This window comes from Strix aluco, chromosome 15 (genome assembly GCF_031877795.1).
Source record: "Strix aluco isolate bStrAlu1 chromosome 15, bStrAlu1.hap1, whole genome shotgun sequence".
NCBI lineage: Eukaryota > Metazoa > Chordata > Aves > Strigiformes > Strigidae > Strix > Strix aluco.
In genome coordinates this window covers 18,976,015-18,995,145 of record NC_133945.1, presented here as the reverse complement: position 1 = coordinate 18,995,145, position 19,131 = coordinate 18,976,015, and the positions used below count along the sequence as shown (strand labels likewise).

Sequence of the window (19,131 nt, the reverse complement as noted above, 5' to 3'; positions counted from 1 at the left end):
TTCACTAGTTCCCTCAGTTTCTCATTAAACCTTTGTTCTATTAAGTCAAAAGCCATGTTTTTTTTCTAGACAAGTTTGCTAATCTAGTCAGTCAGCCTTTGAGCTAAATTTTCAGGGATATGCAAGAGAGACACTTTGACCATTCCTTCACATCGGGCAGTTATCACCTCAGAGAAATAAGATGTTCTAAAAATGAACATAAAAATGATGCCACAGAATCAGGGTATTTTGTAAAAGTGTATTCTATTTTTTTTAAGTGTTTGTGTAGTTTAATGAGCAAAATAATATTAACTAGTAAGCAAAACAGTATTACCATTACTGGAGGAAACACTATGATTTTTGAAGATTGCCTGAATTACCTTTGAGCAAGGATGGTGTCCCACCAAAATTATCCTACTGTTGCCCAGACGCTCATTTAGGGTTAGTCCAGGTATTTGTACATGTCAATGACAGGAACAAGTTTAGAATGCCCTACAAGAGTCGATTTCAGTCTGGATGTCTCAGCTACAAAATGTACACTGCACATAAAGAAAGTGGACTCTTTCCATCTTTACTTAGTTGAAAAAGAACTTAGATTTGAACATAGTGTGCAGTACGTACCGAGATAACGACATGGGTTATTACCAGTTTCATGATGTCATGAACATAATACTTTAGTTTAATACAAAGTCATAAAGTTGTATAAGAAAATATACACCAGCTATGTGTGATACAGTTTTTGAATTGGACAATACTTTTTTTGTTACTAGTTGCAAAATTTGCTTTAAGGGGCCACATGTGGGTGCTCTGTGTATGTATGTGTGTGGTTTATACATTTTATAGTTTAGTTAGTACAGTGACTCAGCAGGAAGAATTAAATTTCCAAGTGTAATACATATATATTCTCATGTAATTGTACTGCTTACTTTCAGCATCTTTAGGTAGCAAGTTAGATGTATAAACGCTGTGAAAACCTCTTGTAACTTAATACAGAAGTTTCGCACTGCAGCCAGGTTCAGCAGCGTTTTGGAACTGGGTTCCAAGAGGTCAACTCGGCACTTCTGCATTCTTCTGCGGAGTGGTTTGCCAGTTAGGTTGGACAGATCTCGCCTATTTCCTTCATGACCTGTCCTTAAAGGTGACTTCAGAGGGAGCTGTGCATTGCATCATTAAGAAGTCGCACCTTATTGTTGTGAATACTGCTGTCTGAGATTGAACCTTGGGAATCTAGGGCTCACCTTTCCAGTCAGTATGTTTTCTATCACAGTTTAACGCTGCAGAAGTTTTCAATTAGTAAGCTTTGTCTTAATTTAGATAGACTTCAGTTCAGATATTTGTCAGGTTTAATTTTCTCCATCCACCTATGCTTTATAACAAGGCACTGCTTTCCAATGCACAAAACAAACTTTCAACTTTTGTAGTTCATGGATCGGTGCAGAAATAATACATACCTCTGTTGCACTGATAACACAGTTGGATTAATAAAGCTCTATTCTGAAATAATTTTGGCCTTGTGTATTAGATCTTGTGCTAGTAACTTCACTGATACAATAGTACAATTTGGAATTTTTTTGCAATACTTTGTTCTGTGCTCACCCATTATGTAGTCTGACCTATCAAAGCAGCAAAAAGGAATTTTAATCACATAAAATCCTTAATCAGTTAAAATAAATTATAAGAATGTGGTTTTCAGTCACAGTGGGAGTAGGAGTCAAGGAATAATAGAGAGATAATAAAGAGATCACAGAGAATGAATCGACTTACAGAAGGAAGCAAACAACTTGGAATATTGATACGAAAAATTGAAAAAACATTGAATGGTCTTTTGCAATTCATTTAGTAACAATTTCTCATTTTTCACTCAAGGAAGGAACCCAGCCTTAGAGCCAAGCAAACAGTTTCATACTAAAATGTTTTCAACCATTAAAAAAAAAAAAGACATTTATTTTGTATAATGATGGATGAAATTTTAATTATAAATTTACATTAAGTTCCAGCACTGTTTAGTTAGAAAAATATTACTTTTCTTTTTAAAAAAGAACCCACATATAAGTGTAAAATTGAAAGCTGAAGTTTGAAATTACCGTTTTCATTTTCTTTTATCAACCTTAGAAAGCTTATTACTGAAATAAAATATAATACTTCATCTGAAATAACCTTCACACTTCAGTTTTGGAGTAGAAGCTGAATAATTTTGCTTTAAATTTGGAAATCAACTGTAAAGCTAAGGGTGTGTATTCCTTAGACTAGACTGTGACATGCTGCTTCCTCTCAGCAGCACTGTCTGAGGATTCCCTGCTCTGTAACAAAAGCCTTTTCTATTATGTCTCCCTTGAACCTGTGGTTGTTCTTGTTCACTGGTATCCTGTTTGATACTGACTGTGACCTTTTCTTAGAAACTGTTTATCAAGAAATCTAAGAAATGGCAACGAGTCCCAGGCTGTAAGGAAATCTAGATCTTGTGCTCATTAGGTGAAACAAGTTAGTGTGGTTCATATGGACAGCTCTCTTCTGCTGGGCCTCACAGTTACTGAGAAACAGCAAATACAGCATGGTTTGCTAGGTCTGAGAAAAATTCTTGATTATAGCTGTATATAAGGCCATTGTTTTCTTATAAATCAAAGAACAGCACATATGCTTTAAAACATGTCATTTAAAATGGAAATCAGTGTTCATGAGTTATGTAGCACTACAGAAATAATTAATGGATCCTTTCCTTGCGAGTGAGGCATTTCACTAATTCCTTGAGATAGAGTCTTGTTTATTAGCTCATGGAAGATACTTCATTTTTAGCATCACTTCTAATGCCTTGAAATACTACAGTATGCAGCTTACTCATAGCTTCATATGTATAATTTGTTAATGTACAATTGTTAATGTACCATACAAAACCAACCGAAATGAGGGAGTAAAGCTTCATTTGTGTGAGAAAACTGAACGCTGAAATTTAAAAGTGTTTGGAGATCTACATTGCATCGAGAGCTTAGCTTCAGCACTATGCTGCAGGAGGAAGAGAAGCAAGACGGTTGTGTTGTGTGTGGCATGAGCGGTGCATGGAGGTCAGAGCTTGTCAGTATGCGAGGAGGTAGCTGTGGAGCTAGGAGCTAATCCCTGCTCATCTCAGGGGGCTCTCCCGGAACTCCACAGCAGGACTGGTGACTTGGTTGAGGAGCAAAGCAGTTACTATTTTAAGCTGACTAAATTCCTTTCATACCTTCTTTTTTGGGACAGCTTCCATATGGGAAGATTTGAGCTTACTGCTTCTTTGACCTTTGTTTCAGGCTTCTCTCTGGGTACTAGATAGTGTTTTGTACAAAATAATTTCTTTAAAAAAAAGAAGACATCAATAAAAAAAAAAGTCTTCTTGGCTTGACTTACGTCTTTCTAGGATTATCTATTTTATTGACAAAGTGCCTACTAATGGTGTAAGAAATATCCTAATAAAGCAGAAGCTACTAGCAAAGGTACTCTTATGACAGACTGTAGGTGCAGTTGGCAGTACCTACATTGCCAAAAGAAAGGAGAATCAGTTTTTGTTCTCTTTGGCAAAGCACTGCAAGCAGTGATTTGATTTTGATACCTGTAATTAGCAACTAGAAACTCAGCATTCTTGAAAATCATTTGCCAAATAGTAAAACATCATGAATATGATGCTCCATCTTTATACTGCTGTCAAAAAAGACAGTGTCACTGTATATCTGGTAGTATAACAGATATTAGTAGTAGATAGCAGTATTAATAAAACTAATGAGAAGCCCTTCTGTTTCAGCATCATTTGCCTCAAGTTATTCACAAGTTTAGTGTGTGATTACTTTGTCTTTATATTTCTTCTCTGCTCCTTCCAGTTCTGATGAAGCTAACAGAGAATTAGCTTGCAGTCGATATCTCTGCTTCTGGTGTCTTTTCTGGGAAGACAGGGGACAGCGGGACAGCAATATGCTTTTTTCTCTTTGGAACAAAGAATATTAAAAAAAACCCTCAACCCTAAATAAAGTTGTGAGGTTGGGGAGGGTGGAGGAGAAGTAACAGAGACTATTCAGAAACAGTCCTCCTTTGTTAAAATAATTGTTTTGAAGTGCTACTTTCTAACTCATTCAAAATGGAAAAGAAGCTTTATTTTCCAACACCTTATTCTGAATTAGAGAAAGAAGGATAATTAATATAAACTATTACATCTACTACGGTAGTTATGGTTTTTGCCAATACACTTCTTCGGGCTCACAGAAACTTCCTCTTACTTTGGACTCTGTGCTTTGTATATACGTGCAATTGTTAGAAGAAAAAAGGTGTTTTGCCAGCGCATAGTGATTTATGTCTTCCAGCTTTGTTCTCTGCAGCAATGCCCTCAATTAATTTTCCAAAGCAGACAACATAACTTGTTTGTGGCAGAAAATGTTGAAACTGGAAAGACAAGAACCTGGAATTAGAGAACATTCTAAAAAGTTGAAACAGACTCAAGCAAGAGTTTCAATTCTATATTTACAACAGTGAAAGTTGTGTTAGTAGAGTGTTGTGAGGTGTTACTTTAATTCCTGGTCTTTTTGGTTTATTTTAAATAAACCAAGTTGCATCTCTTCTTTTATTTGCTTCATGAAGACTTCATATAAAATGTTTCGTATAAAAGGTGATTTCTGAGACCAAAAACTGGAAAATATGTGTAGGACAGTGAAGGCAACTGTACCAGCAATCAGAAAATAGAGAACTTTTGTTTCTCGGGTGCTTTCTCTCAGTTGTTGTGGAGGGGAAATAGCGAACTATAACCATGATTCCTATTGCAATGAATGAAATCATGATTGTAATGCCCATTTGTTACACTGAATCAATCGCTCCATGCACTTAACCTGCCTTAGGTTATTTATGTTAACTTGTGCAGATTGTGTGTATGGCTGAGGGCCATATATACTCAGCTGCTATGAAGTTACCAAACTAAGGTTTGTACAGTCAAGAACTGTTGTCTCATGTTATTGATAGGTTATTAAACCCAATCCTTTTGAAAGATGAGGATAGAAAAATGATCATGAAGACAGATGTAGTCCTCCCAGGATATTACAAAGGTGAAATCTAAACTAGTAAAGAGTTTGTCTTAATATAGTTACAAATATAAGACAGAGAGACTAAAATAAAGCAGCCAAAACCATGCAAAGCAGATGTGTAATAGTTGGTGAGAAAAAAGTTTCATATTTATAGAAAATTTCAGGAAATGGCTGCCACATATGATGCTATGTAGATGCACGTTTTCTTATTAAATCAACATTTCTTCTCTGAGTTTTCCTTAGCACAATAAAATCATAAAATACAACTGAATAAATCCCCCAAATTTGTTGCTCTTATGTAATGCCTTCAGGTTGCACATTAACATGTCCTCCATTCCTGAGTGAAGTAATTCAGATTTCAGTTACTTGGTTGTTTTCAGACCCTGTGTTGGTTTACAAGGAACTGAGGGTTTATCTGTCTGACAATACAATTTTTTGAATGTAAAGTATAAAAGGAGCTGTGGTGAGATGGGTCCCTGTGTGATGCATTCAGTCTCTTTCCATGCTTGAGATTTGTCATCTGTTTTCTGCCTATAGCTTCAGAGAGAGAAAAGGGGATGATAAACCAAGCAAATTACTCTTTGGAAAATTATAGACTGAAGGAAAGAAAAGCACAAGAGCAAAATACAGCTCTTGGTGTTTTACACTTTGTCCTTCTGATGAAGGGTGCTGTTAGAAAATGCATTTGATTCCACTGGTAAGATTCAGTCACAGGAGTCAACGAATGACAAGGACAGTGAATAAAGAAAATATTATCTGAAAAATCTATGAAAGTGTGAGGAATTACTTTTCTTCAAACTTCAAAAGAAGCAGAAGATTTTGTATTTAACATAACTATCGTACTGCAAGACTATATGGAGGAAATAAGATAAAATCAGCTGATATCTTTCCATAGTACATGTCCTGCTTGGAAGCATTACACTGAATTGCCTGATTCTGTCACTTCATCTTAATACTAACCACGTTTAGTGACAGAGTCATGCTTTCATGTCTCATTTTAGTGTTGGGTACTTCCTTCAGTATAATATTTATGAAGCAGTTGCATATTTAGAATTCGAAATAAGTTTCTGTCTGTGCAAGACTGAGCATTATATGTAAAAGGAAGGCCTAGGTGAATGAAGTAACCTATCCGAGATTACAACCAGCTGCACTTGGCAATTAAAAATGTATTGGCCCCTATTCATCTTGCGACATCCTCACTGTGTATCCGCAAATCACCAAGAGGAGGAAGAAAAAGAAGTCCCCTTTCTGACACATATTCTTTCAAAAGCGTTATTTTCTGAACAGTAATGTTTAATAATAATTGAAAATAGTATGTTTTAATGTGCTGTGGTGGGTTGACCTTGGCTGACTGCCAGACCCTCACCCAGCTGTGCTCTCATTCCCCCTCCTCAAGACTGTAGGGGGAGAAAGTAAAATGGAAAAGCTCTTGGGTTGAGATAAAGACAGGGGCATTGCTTACCAATTACCATCATGGGCAAAACAGACTTAATTTGAAAATTAATTTAGTTATTGCCTATTAAAATTCAGATGGATGGTTAGAAACAAAGACAGAACCTAAAACAACTTCCCCCCGCTCCGCTCCTTCTTCCCAGGCTCAGCTTGAGTCCTTCATTCCCAACTCCTCTACCTCCTCCCAGCACAAGTGGCACAGGGATATGAGGAACTGAGGGTTGTGGTTACGGGGCCTCCATCTTCAGTAAACCTTGTATCATTTGTGTATCATCTCATAAAACTCCTTCTATGTTGTTCACAGTTGTGTACTTCTACCTCACAGTCATGTGGAATGTTTTATTTCTTATGTGGAAACAGATATAAGAAAAATATGTAATGTTTTAAAATAATCAAAACCAAAACGAAGGTACGCTACAATGTCAATAGCAAGCTCTCTGAAAGCTACCAGTGTAGACCAGATTTGGCATATTTTGTTCTGCAGACATAATAAATAGAAAAATACATGAGTAAATGTCTGACCTTACTGAAGCAAATGGCAGACGCTGATTTAAGCGGAGCTGAGTTTTCACACGTTATTATTCCATATCAAACTTTTGTCATCAATGTGGTTTTATCAATGTGGTTTGTGTGCATGTATGCATATTTATGATTTTCTCAAGTGATTCTGATTTAGATACATACCAGCTCAGCCCTGTGGGTTTTGGTCATTGACCTCAATAGATCAGTTATATTTCTGACATGAAAATTCTTGTTGGAATTGCAAAACAGCTTAGGCTAGCAACTTGGTAATAACTATTATTCCCAGATAATAGTATTCCTAAATTGAAAATATTGTTGCAAAAAAACTATTGTGTGCTCTCTTATTTAACTCTCAAAACAACTTGGGTTGATTCTGATATTGGAAATACCCATTTTAAGTTGCAGAACTGACAAGTGAATGTAAAATTGCAGGACTTACGTAATGTGTGTATTTGGTAGGCCACTGTTGTGTAGTTCCAGTTTTATTTAGTGTAATCATTTAAACCATCTTTGTCGTCCTGTGTCATTTATCCTAAAGCGTTTAGAATCTAAAATTTGAACTATTTACAATGACAATTTATCTTAGCTGAAATGCAGCAGTCTCTGGGTAAACTGTTAACAGCAATATAACATGCTACATTTTTTCAGATAAGTAGTAATGTATCCAACCAAAGCTGCAGGGGAGCTCAGAACCATTGGCATGTTTGCCAAAGTTGTAAAATGATAAAGCGAGGAAGGTTAATACTTCTTTTTTGTAAGAATAATTCCATGACATTCTTAACAGACCTGTTGTCCCTATTGGAAATGTATATCAAGCCAACAATGCAGTGCCTATGAATACTCTCATCTCTGTGTACACTGAAGTATTGAGATTTGACCCAATAGGTAGAATACCACCAGTATAATTATTTCACACATTCCTCTCACCATATAAACTTATGCTGTTTTGTTTTCCATCTAAGTTATGACAACTACTGCTTTGCTTCAGCGGGTTGATATAATTGCAGGACAAGATAGTTCAAGAGATGGCATTTTGTAATGTGTTAAAAGTGATTGTATCATTGGCCCACTGAAATTTTTTATTAAAAAACGCTGCCAATATGTGGTTTCTTAAAAAAAAAAAAAAAAAATAAAAGAAGAAAAAACCCCCCAAACCTTATCAAAATTATTTTCAAATCCTGCCATGCTTTGCCTCTCTTTGACTAAGCATTTGGCATACTTTATAAGATGTGTTCAGTACAGTTTAACTTCTGATAATTACTACCAACCTCCTTAACCAATGTGAAGAGTGCCTTCGTTCCCCCTCCCTCTGTACTTGTGACAAGACTAACCTCAGCTGTGCAGGGGTTGGTGGCATTTGCATGTGGAAATGCACTAATATGGATGTTTTTCTTTGTGTGTGCATCCTTGCAGTGTTGTATACCAGGATGGATTTTATGGTGCAGACATTTATGTAAGTATTCATTGATGTGCATGCTGTCCTTGTACATTACCAGAGTCATTCTTTTTACAAGTTTGCTGCCTAGCTTGACTCTGTTTTGTCTATTTACCATCCCTTGCCTGTCAGAAAGAATTGAGAAGAATATCTCTCACATTGGAAGACCTTTCTGTTCATTACATCTATCATTGTTCAGTGGAGCTGAATTAACTCTTCAATCAAATGCTGAGTGAATGCAAAAAGATGTGAAAAATGTGTGTGCGTGTGGAGGGGTGTCTCCCTTCAAAATTGAAGTACAAAGAAAAAAATTAAAACAAAGCAGAAACATTCTTCTGCAAATCCCCAAAAGCTCATTTTTTAAAAAATCAAGGCAATCTAAGTATTATTAATACCTGAAGTATGAAAATACTTTATGGAGAGGTACAGATTTCTCAAATCCAGGCAACATTGGGTATACATAAGTGCCATGGTGATAGTAGAGCTTAATTACATAGTAAGTTTAAGATATGGCTATGTATTATCTGTAAGCTCAGTAGACTTTCATCGGCTCTTTTAAAATCCTCTTATTTCAGTTTAAATAAAATGGGTAGAGACCAGTCATGATATAAGTGGTTATATTTGTTAGTAAGGATTTATAGCCCTGGATCCATCATTAGCTACTTCACCTCATTGGCCACCACTTTCCTTTTATATAATATCTTTTAAAGTTTCTTACCAATACTGAAGTTTTTACTTTGAATGTATACAAAGAGGCTACTTATGTCTGAGTATGCAAGAGCTTTCAGGTGGTTGAGGGTGAATTTCACTCTTACCTATGCGTGGATGTAAAATATTTTACTGATGCCCCAGTAATATTTCACATTTGTTATTATTTTGATAAAGTAATCTGGTCCTAAGTTACAGGTATCATCTTTATTTCGCTAGACAACTTTCTCTAATGTACTTGTACTTCTTTCGTACTGTCTCTGTTAAGATACAATGAGAGTTGCAATTGGTATGAATATTAAAAATTTGATAGGTAGTGCTAGGAAATATTCCTTGTATTCATTATCAGCAATCTTTTAGAAGTATATCCAAGGGGGAACAGATTTTTTTTTTTAATAGGTTTTACATAACGAAGGAAAACAATTTGAATTTATGGATTAAGTAGGTTTTGTTTTTCTGATGGAGGCAGGAAGAGACTGATACTTATCTGAAAATTCATTTCTGTAGATTGTAAATATATTTAAAATAAATGAGCATGGGTTAAAATTCTCCCCCTATGTAGTTATGTACTTAGGGATGTTATCAGTAACATATTGTTTACAACACATGAGACTAGTCCATTTGCCAAAGGCTTACTCAAGTGTAGTATGCTGATCTAATCTCACCTAAACACATTGCTGCTGAATTTTTGAGCTCTATAGGATACGTGGTACAGTGTGGAATTTCTTCAAGTGTGGTTTCCAATTTTCATATTTCTTCAAACTGTCAAAAGAATGTGACATCCATTTTGCTCAGTTTACCAACCTAAAAATCTGAAAGGCAACAAGACATCTTTCTCAGGATTGCTTAATGTGATAGTATAGGTGAGAATTAAATGTTAATGTAACAGGTCATAGTTTTGGAACCCACTGCTACTGAAAAACAGGAATACCTCTGTTGGCGATTGACAATATTATTTTTAGGTGGCCTTACACCCTCTCACAGACTTTAATATTTTGTTTCCAAATGGAAAGTGATTTCAGTGAGGAAGATACCGAAGACATTACCAATTTCTAGTATAGCCTAAGTTTTGTTGTCTGGAATAGCCATGTGCATTAGAAAATGGAATAACTATGCTGGTGCATTTGTTTTCATTCAGTTGCAGTCGTGTATTTCTGATTGCATTTCTTAGTTCTCTTAATGCAGCAGAGTGTTTACCTTTACAGCAGTTGACAGAATTAAAACACTCTTCTGGAAATTTGTTTAATTTTTTTTATAATGTACAAAGCTTCGCATTTCATAATTCATTTTTCTTCACATTTGTTCTTTCTTGCATATAAAACATTTTGCAGGGAAAGGACAGGGAGATATAGAAAGAACTGGCATATATCAAAAGAAACCTTACAATTCAGTGTATTAGTTCTTAGTGTATGAGTTTGCAGTGGACCAAGTTATTTATTATATCCCGATTGATTATGACATACACAGCTTTTCATTTCAAGTGTGAGCTGAAGCTTTGTGAAAGAACAAATGCTTTGTGAAAAAAAAAAAAAGGAGAAAAAAATTAAATAAACAATATAGGTTTTAATAGTAGATTGGAGAGACAGGAACCTTAAAAATACCACAGAAAGCAAAACAAAAGGAACACCGCACTGAAAAGCCAGACTGAAAATAAGCATTGACAAGTATATCAAAGTGGGTTTCATTCTGATATGATTACATTGAGTACCAGCAGTAATATGGACCATGCTAATCTTTTCATAACTGGCTATCAATACAGCTTCTGATGGTTAGATTTTGTGGAAAGGAAGAAGGGAAGACACAGAAAGAGACTGGTTGGGTAAAAACTTCAGGATGAACCAAGAACAGCAAATAGCCAGAGTTGCTTAATACTAACCAGAGAAATAGAAGAGAATAGGAATATAAAAATATGTTGAAAATACAGTCTAAAATGAAAAATCAACAGCCATGATTCTAGATGTAATATAATATATTCTGTATTTCATATAGTTCTATATGGAATGTAATAATGCTTCTGAAATAGCTGAGCTATTGAATTCCTTTTTTAAATGTGCCTTTGAGTAGGAAAAATAAGGGAGATGATTAGGAAGTAAAGAAGACCTTTTAAAATTAAGTATTGATTCACTAAGAGAAAAAGTCATTAAAAGAGAATTAAGGTCGCCTGCCAGCAAATACAGAAGTTCCTAGATGAAGATTGACACCTGTGAAAATAAGAAAATACACTGCACAAAATGAAGCAAAAATAGTAACACACAGAAATATGCGATTAGAATAATAGGTCTACGCTATTGCTCTCCTTTATCTGAAATCTGGGGGGTTTTTACCATTGTCATAAAGAATGTTTTCAGAACATGTCAGTCTTCAATCCACACCTAAAACGTGGGAAGGCTAAGAAATATGAGCAGCCTCCAAATTCTGTCATCACCAGCTTCAGAAGTCTCTTGGTAATATGGTTTAACTGCGTACATTAGTCAGTCTTACTGTTCACAGCAAGATTTTCTAACCTGTTCTCGGGATTCTGGACCTGTAATACTGCAACTGGCGAGAATCCACAAGAACATATAAGAACATAGGTTTAAGATTTTTTTTCTGAGCTGCCAATCAAGAATAAGGCATAATTTTGTGATCAGGAGTATGGAATGAGATTTATCAGTAGCTACTGCCATCACCTTTAGCTCAAAGGTAGGATGATATTGAGGGTGGTGCACATATTTATTTCCCAAGGAAAAAGCAGATATAATTATCTAAGCAACATTCCCTTGATATTGATATTGATAGGAGTCTCCATTGATGCAATCAGATACCCAGAAAGGTGCTATTCTAATGTGAAAAGCAAGGATATGCAGTCTTTCTTTTAAGTACGAAAGGTTTTTGTATTTTGTAAATTGAAGGATGCGCCATTTCCTGTGACTCACAGAAACAGAATAAGTGGAGAAATTACTTTTCCAAGAGCAAAAGCATCCCCAAGGAGCAGTGGGCTGTTCCTCATAGTGTTCTGTGTGCTGGAACGCTCCATGATACCTTTTAAAAGTTTTGGGATCTAGTGATGAAATGTCTTTTCATCTCTCTGATCTTTATTTGTAATATAAACAGTACACTCAAAAAAATGCTAGCTCAGTCTTGGTGATTGTAAATGGTTGGAATTAATACAGGTGGTGTCAGTTTGGATGTATTACCAAGAGCTTCTCTGAGGCAACAGATACCCCGGGGAACACAATATAGAAATAACATGAACCTTTCACATAGGCCTGTTCCAGAAGTTGAGCCAGCACAAAGAAAGAGGTGGTAGATATTTTATTTTTAATTCTCCCAGTCAAAGTTATACTCCATGAACAGAACAAATACTCTTTAAACTTCAATATCATGTGAGTGGAGGAACAGGAAATGACTACGACTACTTTCTGTATTCTGCAGGGTCGGGTGTAATTCATGCCATTTTTAATCCCATTCCTCTATTTGTAGCTAATAAGGCAGATATACTTCTCAATACTAGACAAGGTTTTGAACCTTGATTAATTTATGTTCACAAAATACTTTGAGTTCCTTGAGTGAAAGGAAATATAGGAAGTAAAAACTGAGGAAAACCAATTCTCAGCATTCACAGAATACATTAGTAACAGGAAAAGCTAACAAAAAAAAATACCCATGATTTAGAGTCACTTAGTCTATCTGTATCTACAATAAGCACTGTCAGTACATCTGAGATCAAGATAAAAAAAGTAATTTAGGTATTTTAGGAGGAGGTGCACACATGTATACATGGTTTTGTAATCTATAGATATCCATATGTATAACTCATTTTTGTGGAAATTATTATTACTACAGATATACAGACTTTATTTAAAAATTCAGATGCATTTGATTTTCTGTTCATTTCCATTTTGTCGTATCTTATCTAAAATTTCTGTAGTTGCTTTCTAAAATTGATTAAGATTTCTCTGTAACAACTGGCTACTGATCTTTGATGGATCCCACTGCTCTTTTTCAATTTGCCTGAGCCACAGAGGTGTATAAAACATTGAAAGGAAAATTGTAATGAGTGCCTCTGGGGAATTTGTCTAAATTCCTTTCTTACATCTTTCTTTCCATCCTTCTTTCCTTACTTATTCAAATTATTACATTTCTGTTTCTTTGTAGGGCAGTATTGCAACAGCCTGTGTATGGCACTAAGTTACCACGGGTATGACATACCGACTGATGGAAAAAACTCATTATGCTCAATGTAAACTCTTGTAAAATCATATTAATACTCAAATAATTACGTGAGAAAATGGATTCTATGTATACAAATTATAAGAATACCAGTTGCATTTTATTTTCCAGATTCTATCACAAAATCACAGATATTCTTCGTATCCCAAGAAATACAACAGTTAGTGTTGTGAGTGTCCCATTCAGTATTTTATATCAGTGAGATATATCCCTATAATTGGACTGTATTGACTCTCTCCTAGATTTTTTAAGACAACTTAACCTGCTGTAACAATGTGTTGTTGTTGTTTTGGAAGTACCAAATATGGGAGCACAGATAAGACAATAGGCATTTTTTAATTATTCTAGCTGAATTTATTCTTTCACCTGAATTTTCAAAATAATCATAGAATGGTTTTGATTGGAAGAGACCTTGAAGATCATCTAGTTCCAATCCCCCTCCTATGGGCAGGGACACCTTCCACTAGATGAGGTTGCTCAAAGCCACGTCCCACCTGGCCTTGAACCCTTCCAGGGATATCCACAACAGAATCACAGAATCATCAAGGTTGGAAAAGACCTTGAAGCTCATCCAGTCCAACCATTAACCCAACATTAACAGTTCCCAACTACACCATGTCCCTAAGCGCTAAGTCAACCCGACTCTTAAACCCCTCCAGGGATGGGGACTCCACCACTGCCCTGGGCAGCCATTCCAATGCCTGACAACCCACTCTGGAAAGAAATACTTCCTAAGAGCCAGTCTAACCCTGCCCTGACGCAACTTGAGGTCATTATCTCTTGTCCTATCGCTTGTTACTTGGCTAAAGAGACTCATCCCCAGTTCTCTGCAATCTCCTTTCAGGTAGCTGTAGAGGGCGATGAGGTCTCCCCTCAGCCTCCTCTTCTCCAGAATAAACAACCCCAGTTCCCTCAGCCGCTCCTCGTAAGACCTGTGCTCCAGACCCTGCACCAGCTTCGTTGCCCTTCTTTGGACACGCTCGAGTAATTCAATGTCCTTTTTGTAGTGAGGGGCCCAAAACTGAACACAGTAATCGAGGTGCGGCCTCACCAGTGCCGAGTACAGCGGTACTTTCTGATGCAAGCCAGGATACCATTGGCCTTCTTGACCACCTGGGCACACTGCTGGCTCATGTTCAGCCGGCTGTCAATCAACACCCGCAGGTCCCTCTCTGACTGGCAGCTCTCCAGCCACTCCTCCCCAAGCCTGTAGCGCTGCTGGGGGTTGTTGTGGCCCAAGTGCCACACCCGGCATTTGGCCTTATTGAAGCTCCTGCAGTTGGCCTCAGCCCATCGCTCCAGCCTGTCCAGGTGTCTCTGCAGAGCCTCCCTACCCTCGAGCAGATCAACACTCCCACCCAACTTAGTGTCATCTGCAAACTTACTGAGGGTGCACTCGATCCTCTCGTCTAGATCATCAATAAGGATGTTAAACAGGTGTGGCCCCAAAACCGAGCCCTGGGGGACACCACTTGTGACCGGCTGCCAACCGGATTTAACTCCATTCGCGACAACTCTTTGAGCCCGGCCATCCAACCAGTTTTTTACCCAGCAAAGCGTGTGCCCATCCAAGTCACGAGCAGCCAGTTTTGCCAGGAGAATGCTGTGGGAAACTGTGTCAAGGGCCTTACTGAAGTCAAGGTAGACAATATCCACAGCCCTTCCCTCATCCAATAAGCGGGTCGCCCTCTTGTAGAAGATCAGGTTCGTCAAGCAGGACCTGCCTTTCATAAACACCTGCTGACTGGGCCTGATCATCTGGTTGTCCCGCGTGTGTTGTGTGATGGTACTCAGGATGAGCTGCTCCATCAGCTTGCCGGGCACCAAAGTCAAGCTGACAGGCCTGTAATTTCCCAGATCATCCTTCTGACTCTTCTTATATATGGGCGTCACATTGGCCAATTTCCAATCTGTCGGGACCTCCCCGGTCAGCCAGGACTGCTGGTAAATGATGGAAAGTGGCTTGGTAAGCACCCCAGCCAGCTCCTTCGGGAGCTCTCTGGGCAACCTGTTCCAGTGCCTCACCACCCTCACAGTAAAGAATTTCTTCCTTATATCTAATCTAACTCTATCCTCTTTCAGTTTAAAACCGTTACTCCTCGTCCTATCCCCACATTTCCTGATAAGGAGTCCCTCCCCATCTTTCCCATTTCCCATATTTCCCCTATGTTTCCCATATTGTTTCCCAATATGTTTTCCAGATTTCCTTTAAATAATAATTTAAAACGTAACAGTCAAGTCCTTTCTGTTTGAATGTACAGAGTGAGGGGGGAAGAAGCATTCCTAAAACATTTCTATAACATAGGAACTGAAAATTTTTATTTATCATTATTTATTTTATATATATTTTATATATATTTTACATAAATTTATTGTGCAATATTGTCTAAGGCATGAAGAGAAATATTTAATATATTACTCAAGAGATTTATATGTAGTGAATATTACTAGTGTATTCTTCATCTAAGATACCAGCCAAGTTCAGAATTAGAGAAAAACTGTAAAGTTAAGCTTCTCACAGAAGTTTAGAGTTCAGGGGTTTGAATCAGATTCCCATCCTGATTCCCAGTAAAAAGTCTACCTTCAAGTATTTTGTTGCTGCAGTGATAAATCACTTGAAGTAATTGAAGTAAAACCGAGAAAACTTGATATGAAAACTGCAGAACACGAACCCCCTAAGAATAATTTGCTTAAGGAAGTTTTTATGTGTAATATATGAAAGCCTATGTTAAAAATATAAATCATGACATGGGTTGGTAGGGAATTATGATTTTCCAGATAACCATATGCATCCTGCATGTTAGTTCTCCAAAGAATTCAGGTAAATTCAATAACTTCAATCTCTTTTTATTGCTTTAGACTCAGTCTTTCCAGGGCTCTCACAAATGTCATAGTCACTGTTGAATCCAAAGCATCTTAATAAAGTTCAGAGTTCAGCTTCATTGTTCAGCAGCAATTCTTTGATTAAAGCAAATCAAAATGTAAGTATAAAAGGAACGTAATTCTTATATTTAGGGAGTAAGAAAGGGTCCATCTTCACAGACTGACCAGGTTTTAGTGATAGTTAAATAAAGAAAAACAATCCTCACAGAGCCTACCATCCACAGATTTAAGACCAGCCAGAATGTGAACAGCCTGTCTCATTTTTGTCTGATTAAGAACACTGAAATGATACTTTTCATGGTGGGCCATTCTCAATTCCATACTATAGTGGGAATCATTATGTGCATAGTCAGATTGAAATGAAGTGGCTCTCACATTTAAATAAGGGGGTTTAGAAATGGACTACAGGACAAGCCAAGGAGTCAAACATGCGGTGAACAGAATCATGTCATAGTGCAAAATGACTTGCAGTCTGCCATACATTTTCAGGACTGGATCATGAAAACAAGTTTAATATCTTCTTTATACCTTTAACCATTTGTACTCCCTCATATCAGCACTCGGGGCGGGGGGAGAAAAAAACCCTAAAGGTGCTATATTTAGCACTCAAAAACCAGAAGGGGAGAACAGATAAATTGGTATAATCTCTCACCTTTCTCCTTGCACCAGAAGCCAGGCCAAGTGTGCAGTTGGCATTATCATCTCTCAGGCTCACTCTTTACTGGCTCAGTTTGCACTTGGTGACATTATTTGACATCTCATTGCCTGTATGCACATACCTGCAAGCAATATGTGCCTATTATACATTTTTGACAGTAATAGCCTTCTATTGGTTTATAAAAATCAAATGATCTGAAATGAGAAAGTATTTCGTCTCAATGCTTCTGTGCTTGCACAGAGAAGCAGCTTGCTGCAAAAGAGAGCATATATAGTGTTATGAAAGCACCTGCCTTATTCCAGTGGTTGTGTGACACAATTGCTGCTGGCAGGGAGCTGACCAGGAGTGGCGAGGTAAATGTACTATCTTGTCTGTGTGAGCACTTGAAAAAATCAGAAAGAATGTTCCTCAAGTAAGTTGGCAATTCAAAGCCTGGAGTTTCTAATGAGCTGTCAGTATATGTAAAACATATGTTTATTCTTAGGGTGATGTGGCATTATCAGTTGAATGATTGATTTTCAAAATCAACCTGCTTCAAATCTACAAACCGACAAAGGTTTACCCGTGTTAGGGATGAAAGCAATTCTGCCAAGCAAAGGAGTATAGAAAGGGAAATAGCTTGTAAAAGTAGTTGAAATTGCTTTTCTGAAAAGAATTATTTTTTTATTTGTAAAATCAAAATAGAAAACGCACAAAAGTTCCTGCACTAAAAATGTACTACTGTTACAGTAAAGGTTGACACATCATAGCCTATTCTTCATGCTTCAGCATAATATCTTGTGTGAATGCAGCATTCAAAAAAAAAAAAAAAAAGGGAAAAAATCAATCCATTAAAGCGAATGCTTTAGCAAAAGAGTGAATTTTATTCAAAGCTGAGTGATCTGATACTTTCTTATTCAACTCTTTGTTAAGGTGGGGGAAGGTGGGAAAGGAAATACAAAAGTCCCCTGTCCCAGAGGATTATGGGGTGGTGAATTCTAATTGGGACGTAAATCGTGTTTGTGTTATCTGTGGAGACTGGCCTGCGTTTGTTAATTGGCATGCTGAGATCATTTTGAAATGGTTGATATAACACCGTGGTCCATTGAACAGGAAGCTCTGCTGTTTTCACAGTTTGATAATCAATGCATCACTGCACACAATTCCTTTCAAATGTGTGTTTGTTTGTCCTGTTTGCTTAATTGAACATCTGCAATTACTGTTACATACAACTGAATGTTAATTCATGGAAGAAGAGAATTTTGCTTCTTCATTATAATTTTATGTATAAATTGGAAACCTATGTAACATTAAGTGTTAATTGAGTGAACAAATTCATAGATTTAATCAACCAGATATGATAAATCATATTTTGTACGAAAGAATTGATTATCAGCTGAGTTTTTCTTTTAAGTTCAGCATTGCTTTATTAATATACATACACCTCATTCAGAAGAAGAATTGCTACTTGAAAACTTGTGTAAGAATATAGTATTGTCTTGTAAAAATCTTACATTGATGAATACAGTTCATTGCTTTCTCCTGATATCTGGGACAAATCTTAAGAAGTACAAGTTTGTGGTGATGAATTTTGCTTAATGATTCACTGAAATATTTCCTATGTATTTAACCCCGTAACTGAACTTGCAGCCTGACAGTACTCTTTCAGTTGTTGCTAAATTTTGCAAGATGTTATTTAAGGTGTTGTAGCAATCCAGTTAGAGCATGAGTTTGTGTTTCAGGGTGGTTATGCTGCCTACCGGTATGCCCAGCCTGCCACTGCCACTGCAGCTGCCTACAGTGACAGGTAAGATCTCATTTACTGCTAATAAATATTTGACCAGTGGAAGTTGAAGATGATTCTATAAATTTGCCTTGTTGAAGTCTCATAACTGTCTTGTTGCTCTGCAGATAATTGTGATATCTAAAGCAGGCTGTTTTATTATAATCCATGAATAGCCATAAATTGAGAGATTTTAGGCCTTAATTGAGAATCAGGCATGAGATGTGCACATTCCCAAGCTGTAGATCATCCAGTTAACGTCTGTGACCCTTGTACAATGTAGATAAATATATGTATAGCTTCATGATGATCTGTTACTAAAGATCATTATTCGTCTTAGGAGTATTATTTCAGTTGATTTAGAACCTGAACCTATTGAGTTCCCTCAATTCTCATTGACATTGTTTTAGTCAGTGAAAATTGAGAATGAACTGTGTCTAAGCTTGAACTATCCAATGCAAAACAGTATTTTTGCAACTTGCTTTCT

General features: G+C 36.9%; 1 protein-coding gene across 27 annotated transcripts in view; it reads left to right on the top strand.

Annotated features, from left to right (window-relative positions):
* LOC141930165 (RNA binding protein fox-1 homolog 1) overlaps positions 1-19,131 on the top strand; it is a 920,114-nt gene that overhangs the window by 869,367 nt on the left and 31,616 nt on the right. For all 27 annotated transcript variants that reach the window (XM_074840613.1, XM_074840607.1, XM_074840609.1 and 24 more), the window contains 2 exons: positions 8,400-8,439; positions 18,604-18,668. In XM_074840613.1, the coding sequence (XP_074696714.1) occupies positions 8,400-8,439; positions 18,604-18,668 (105 nt within the window). The remainder of the gene's footprint in view (positions 1-8,399; positions 8,440-18,603; positions 18,669-19,131) is intronic.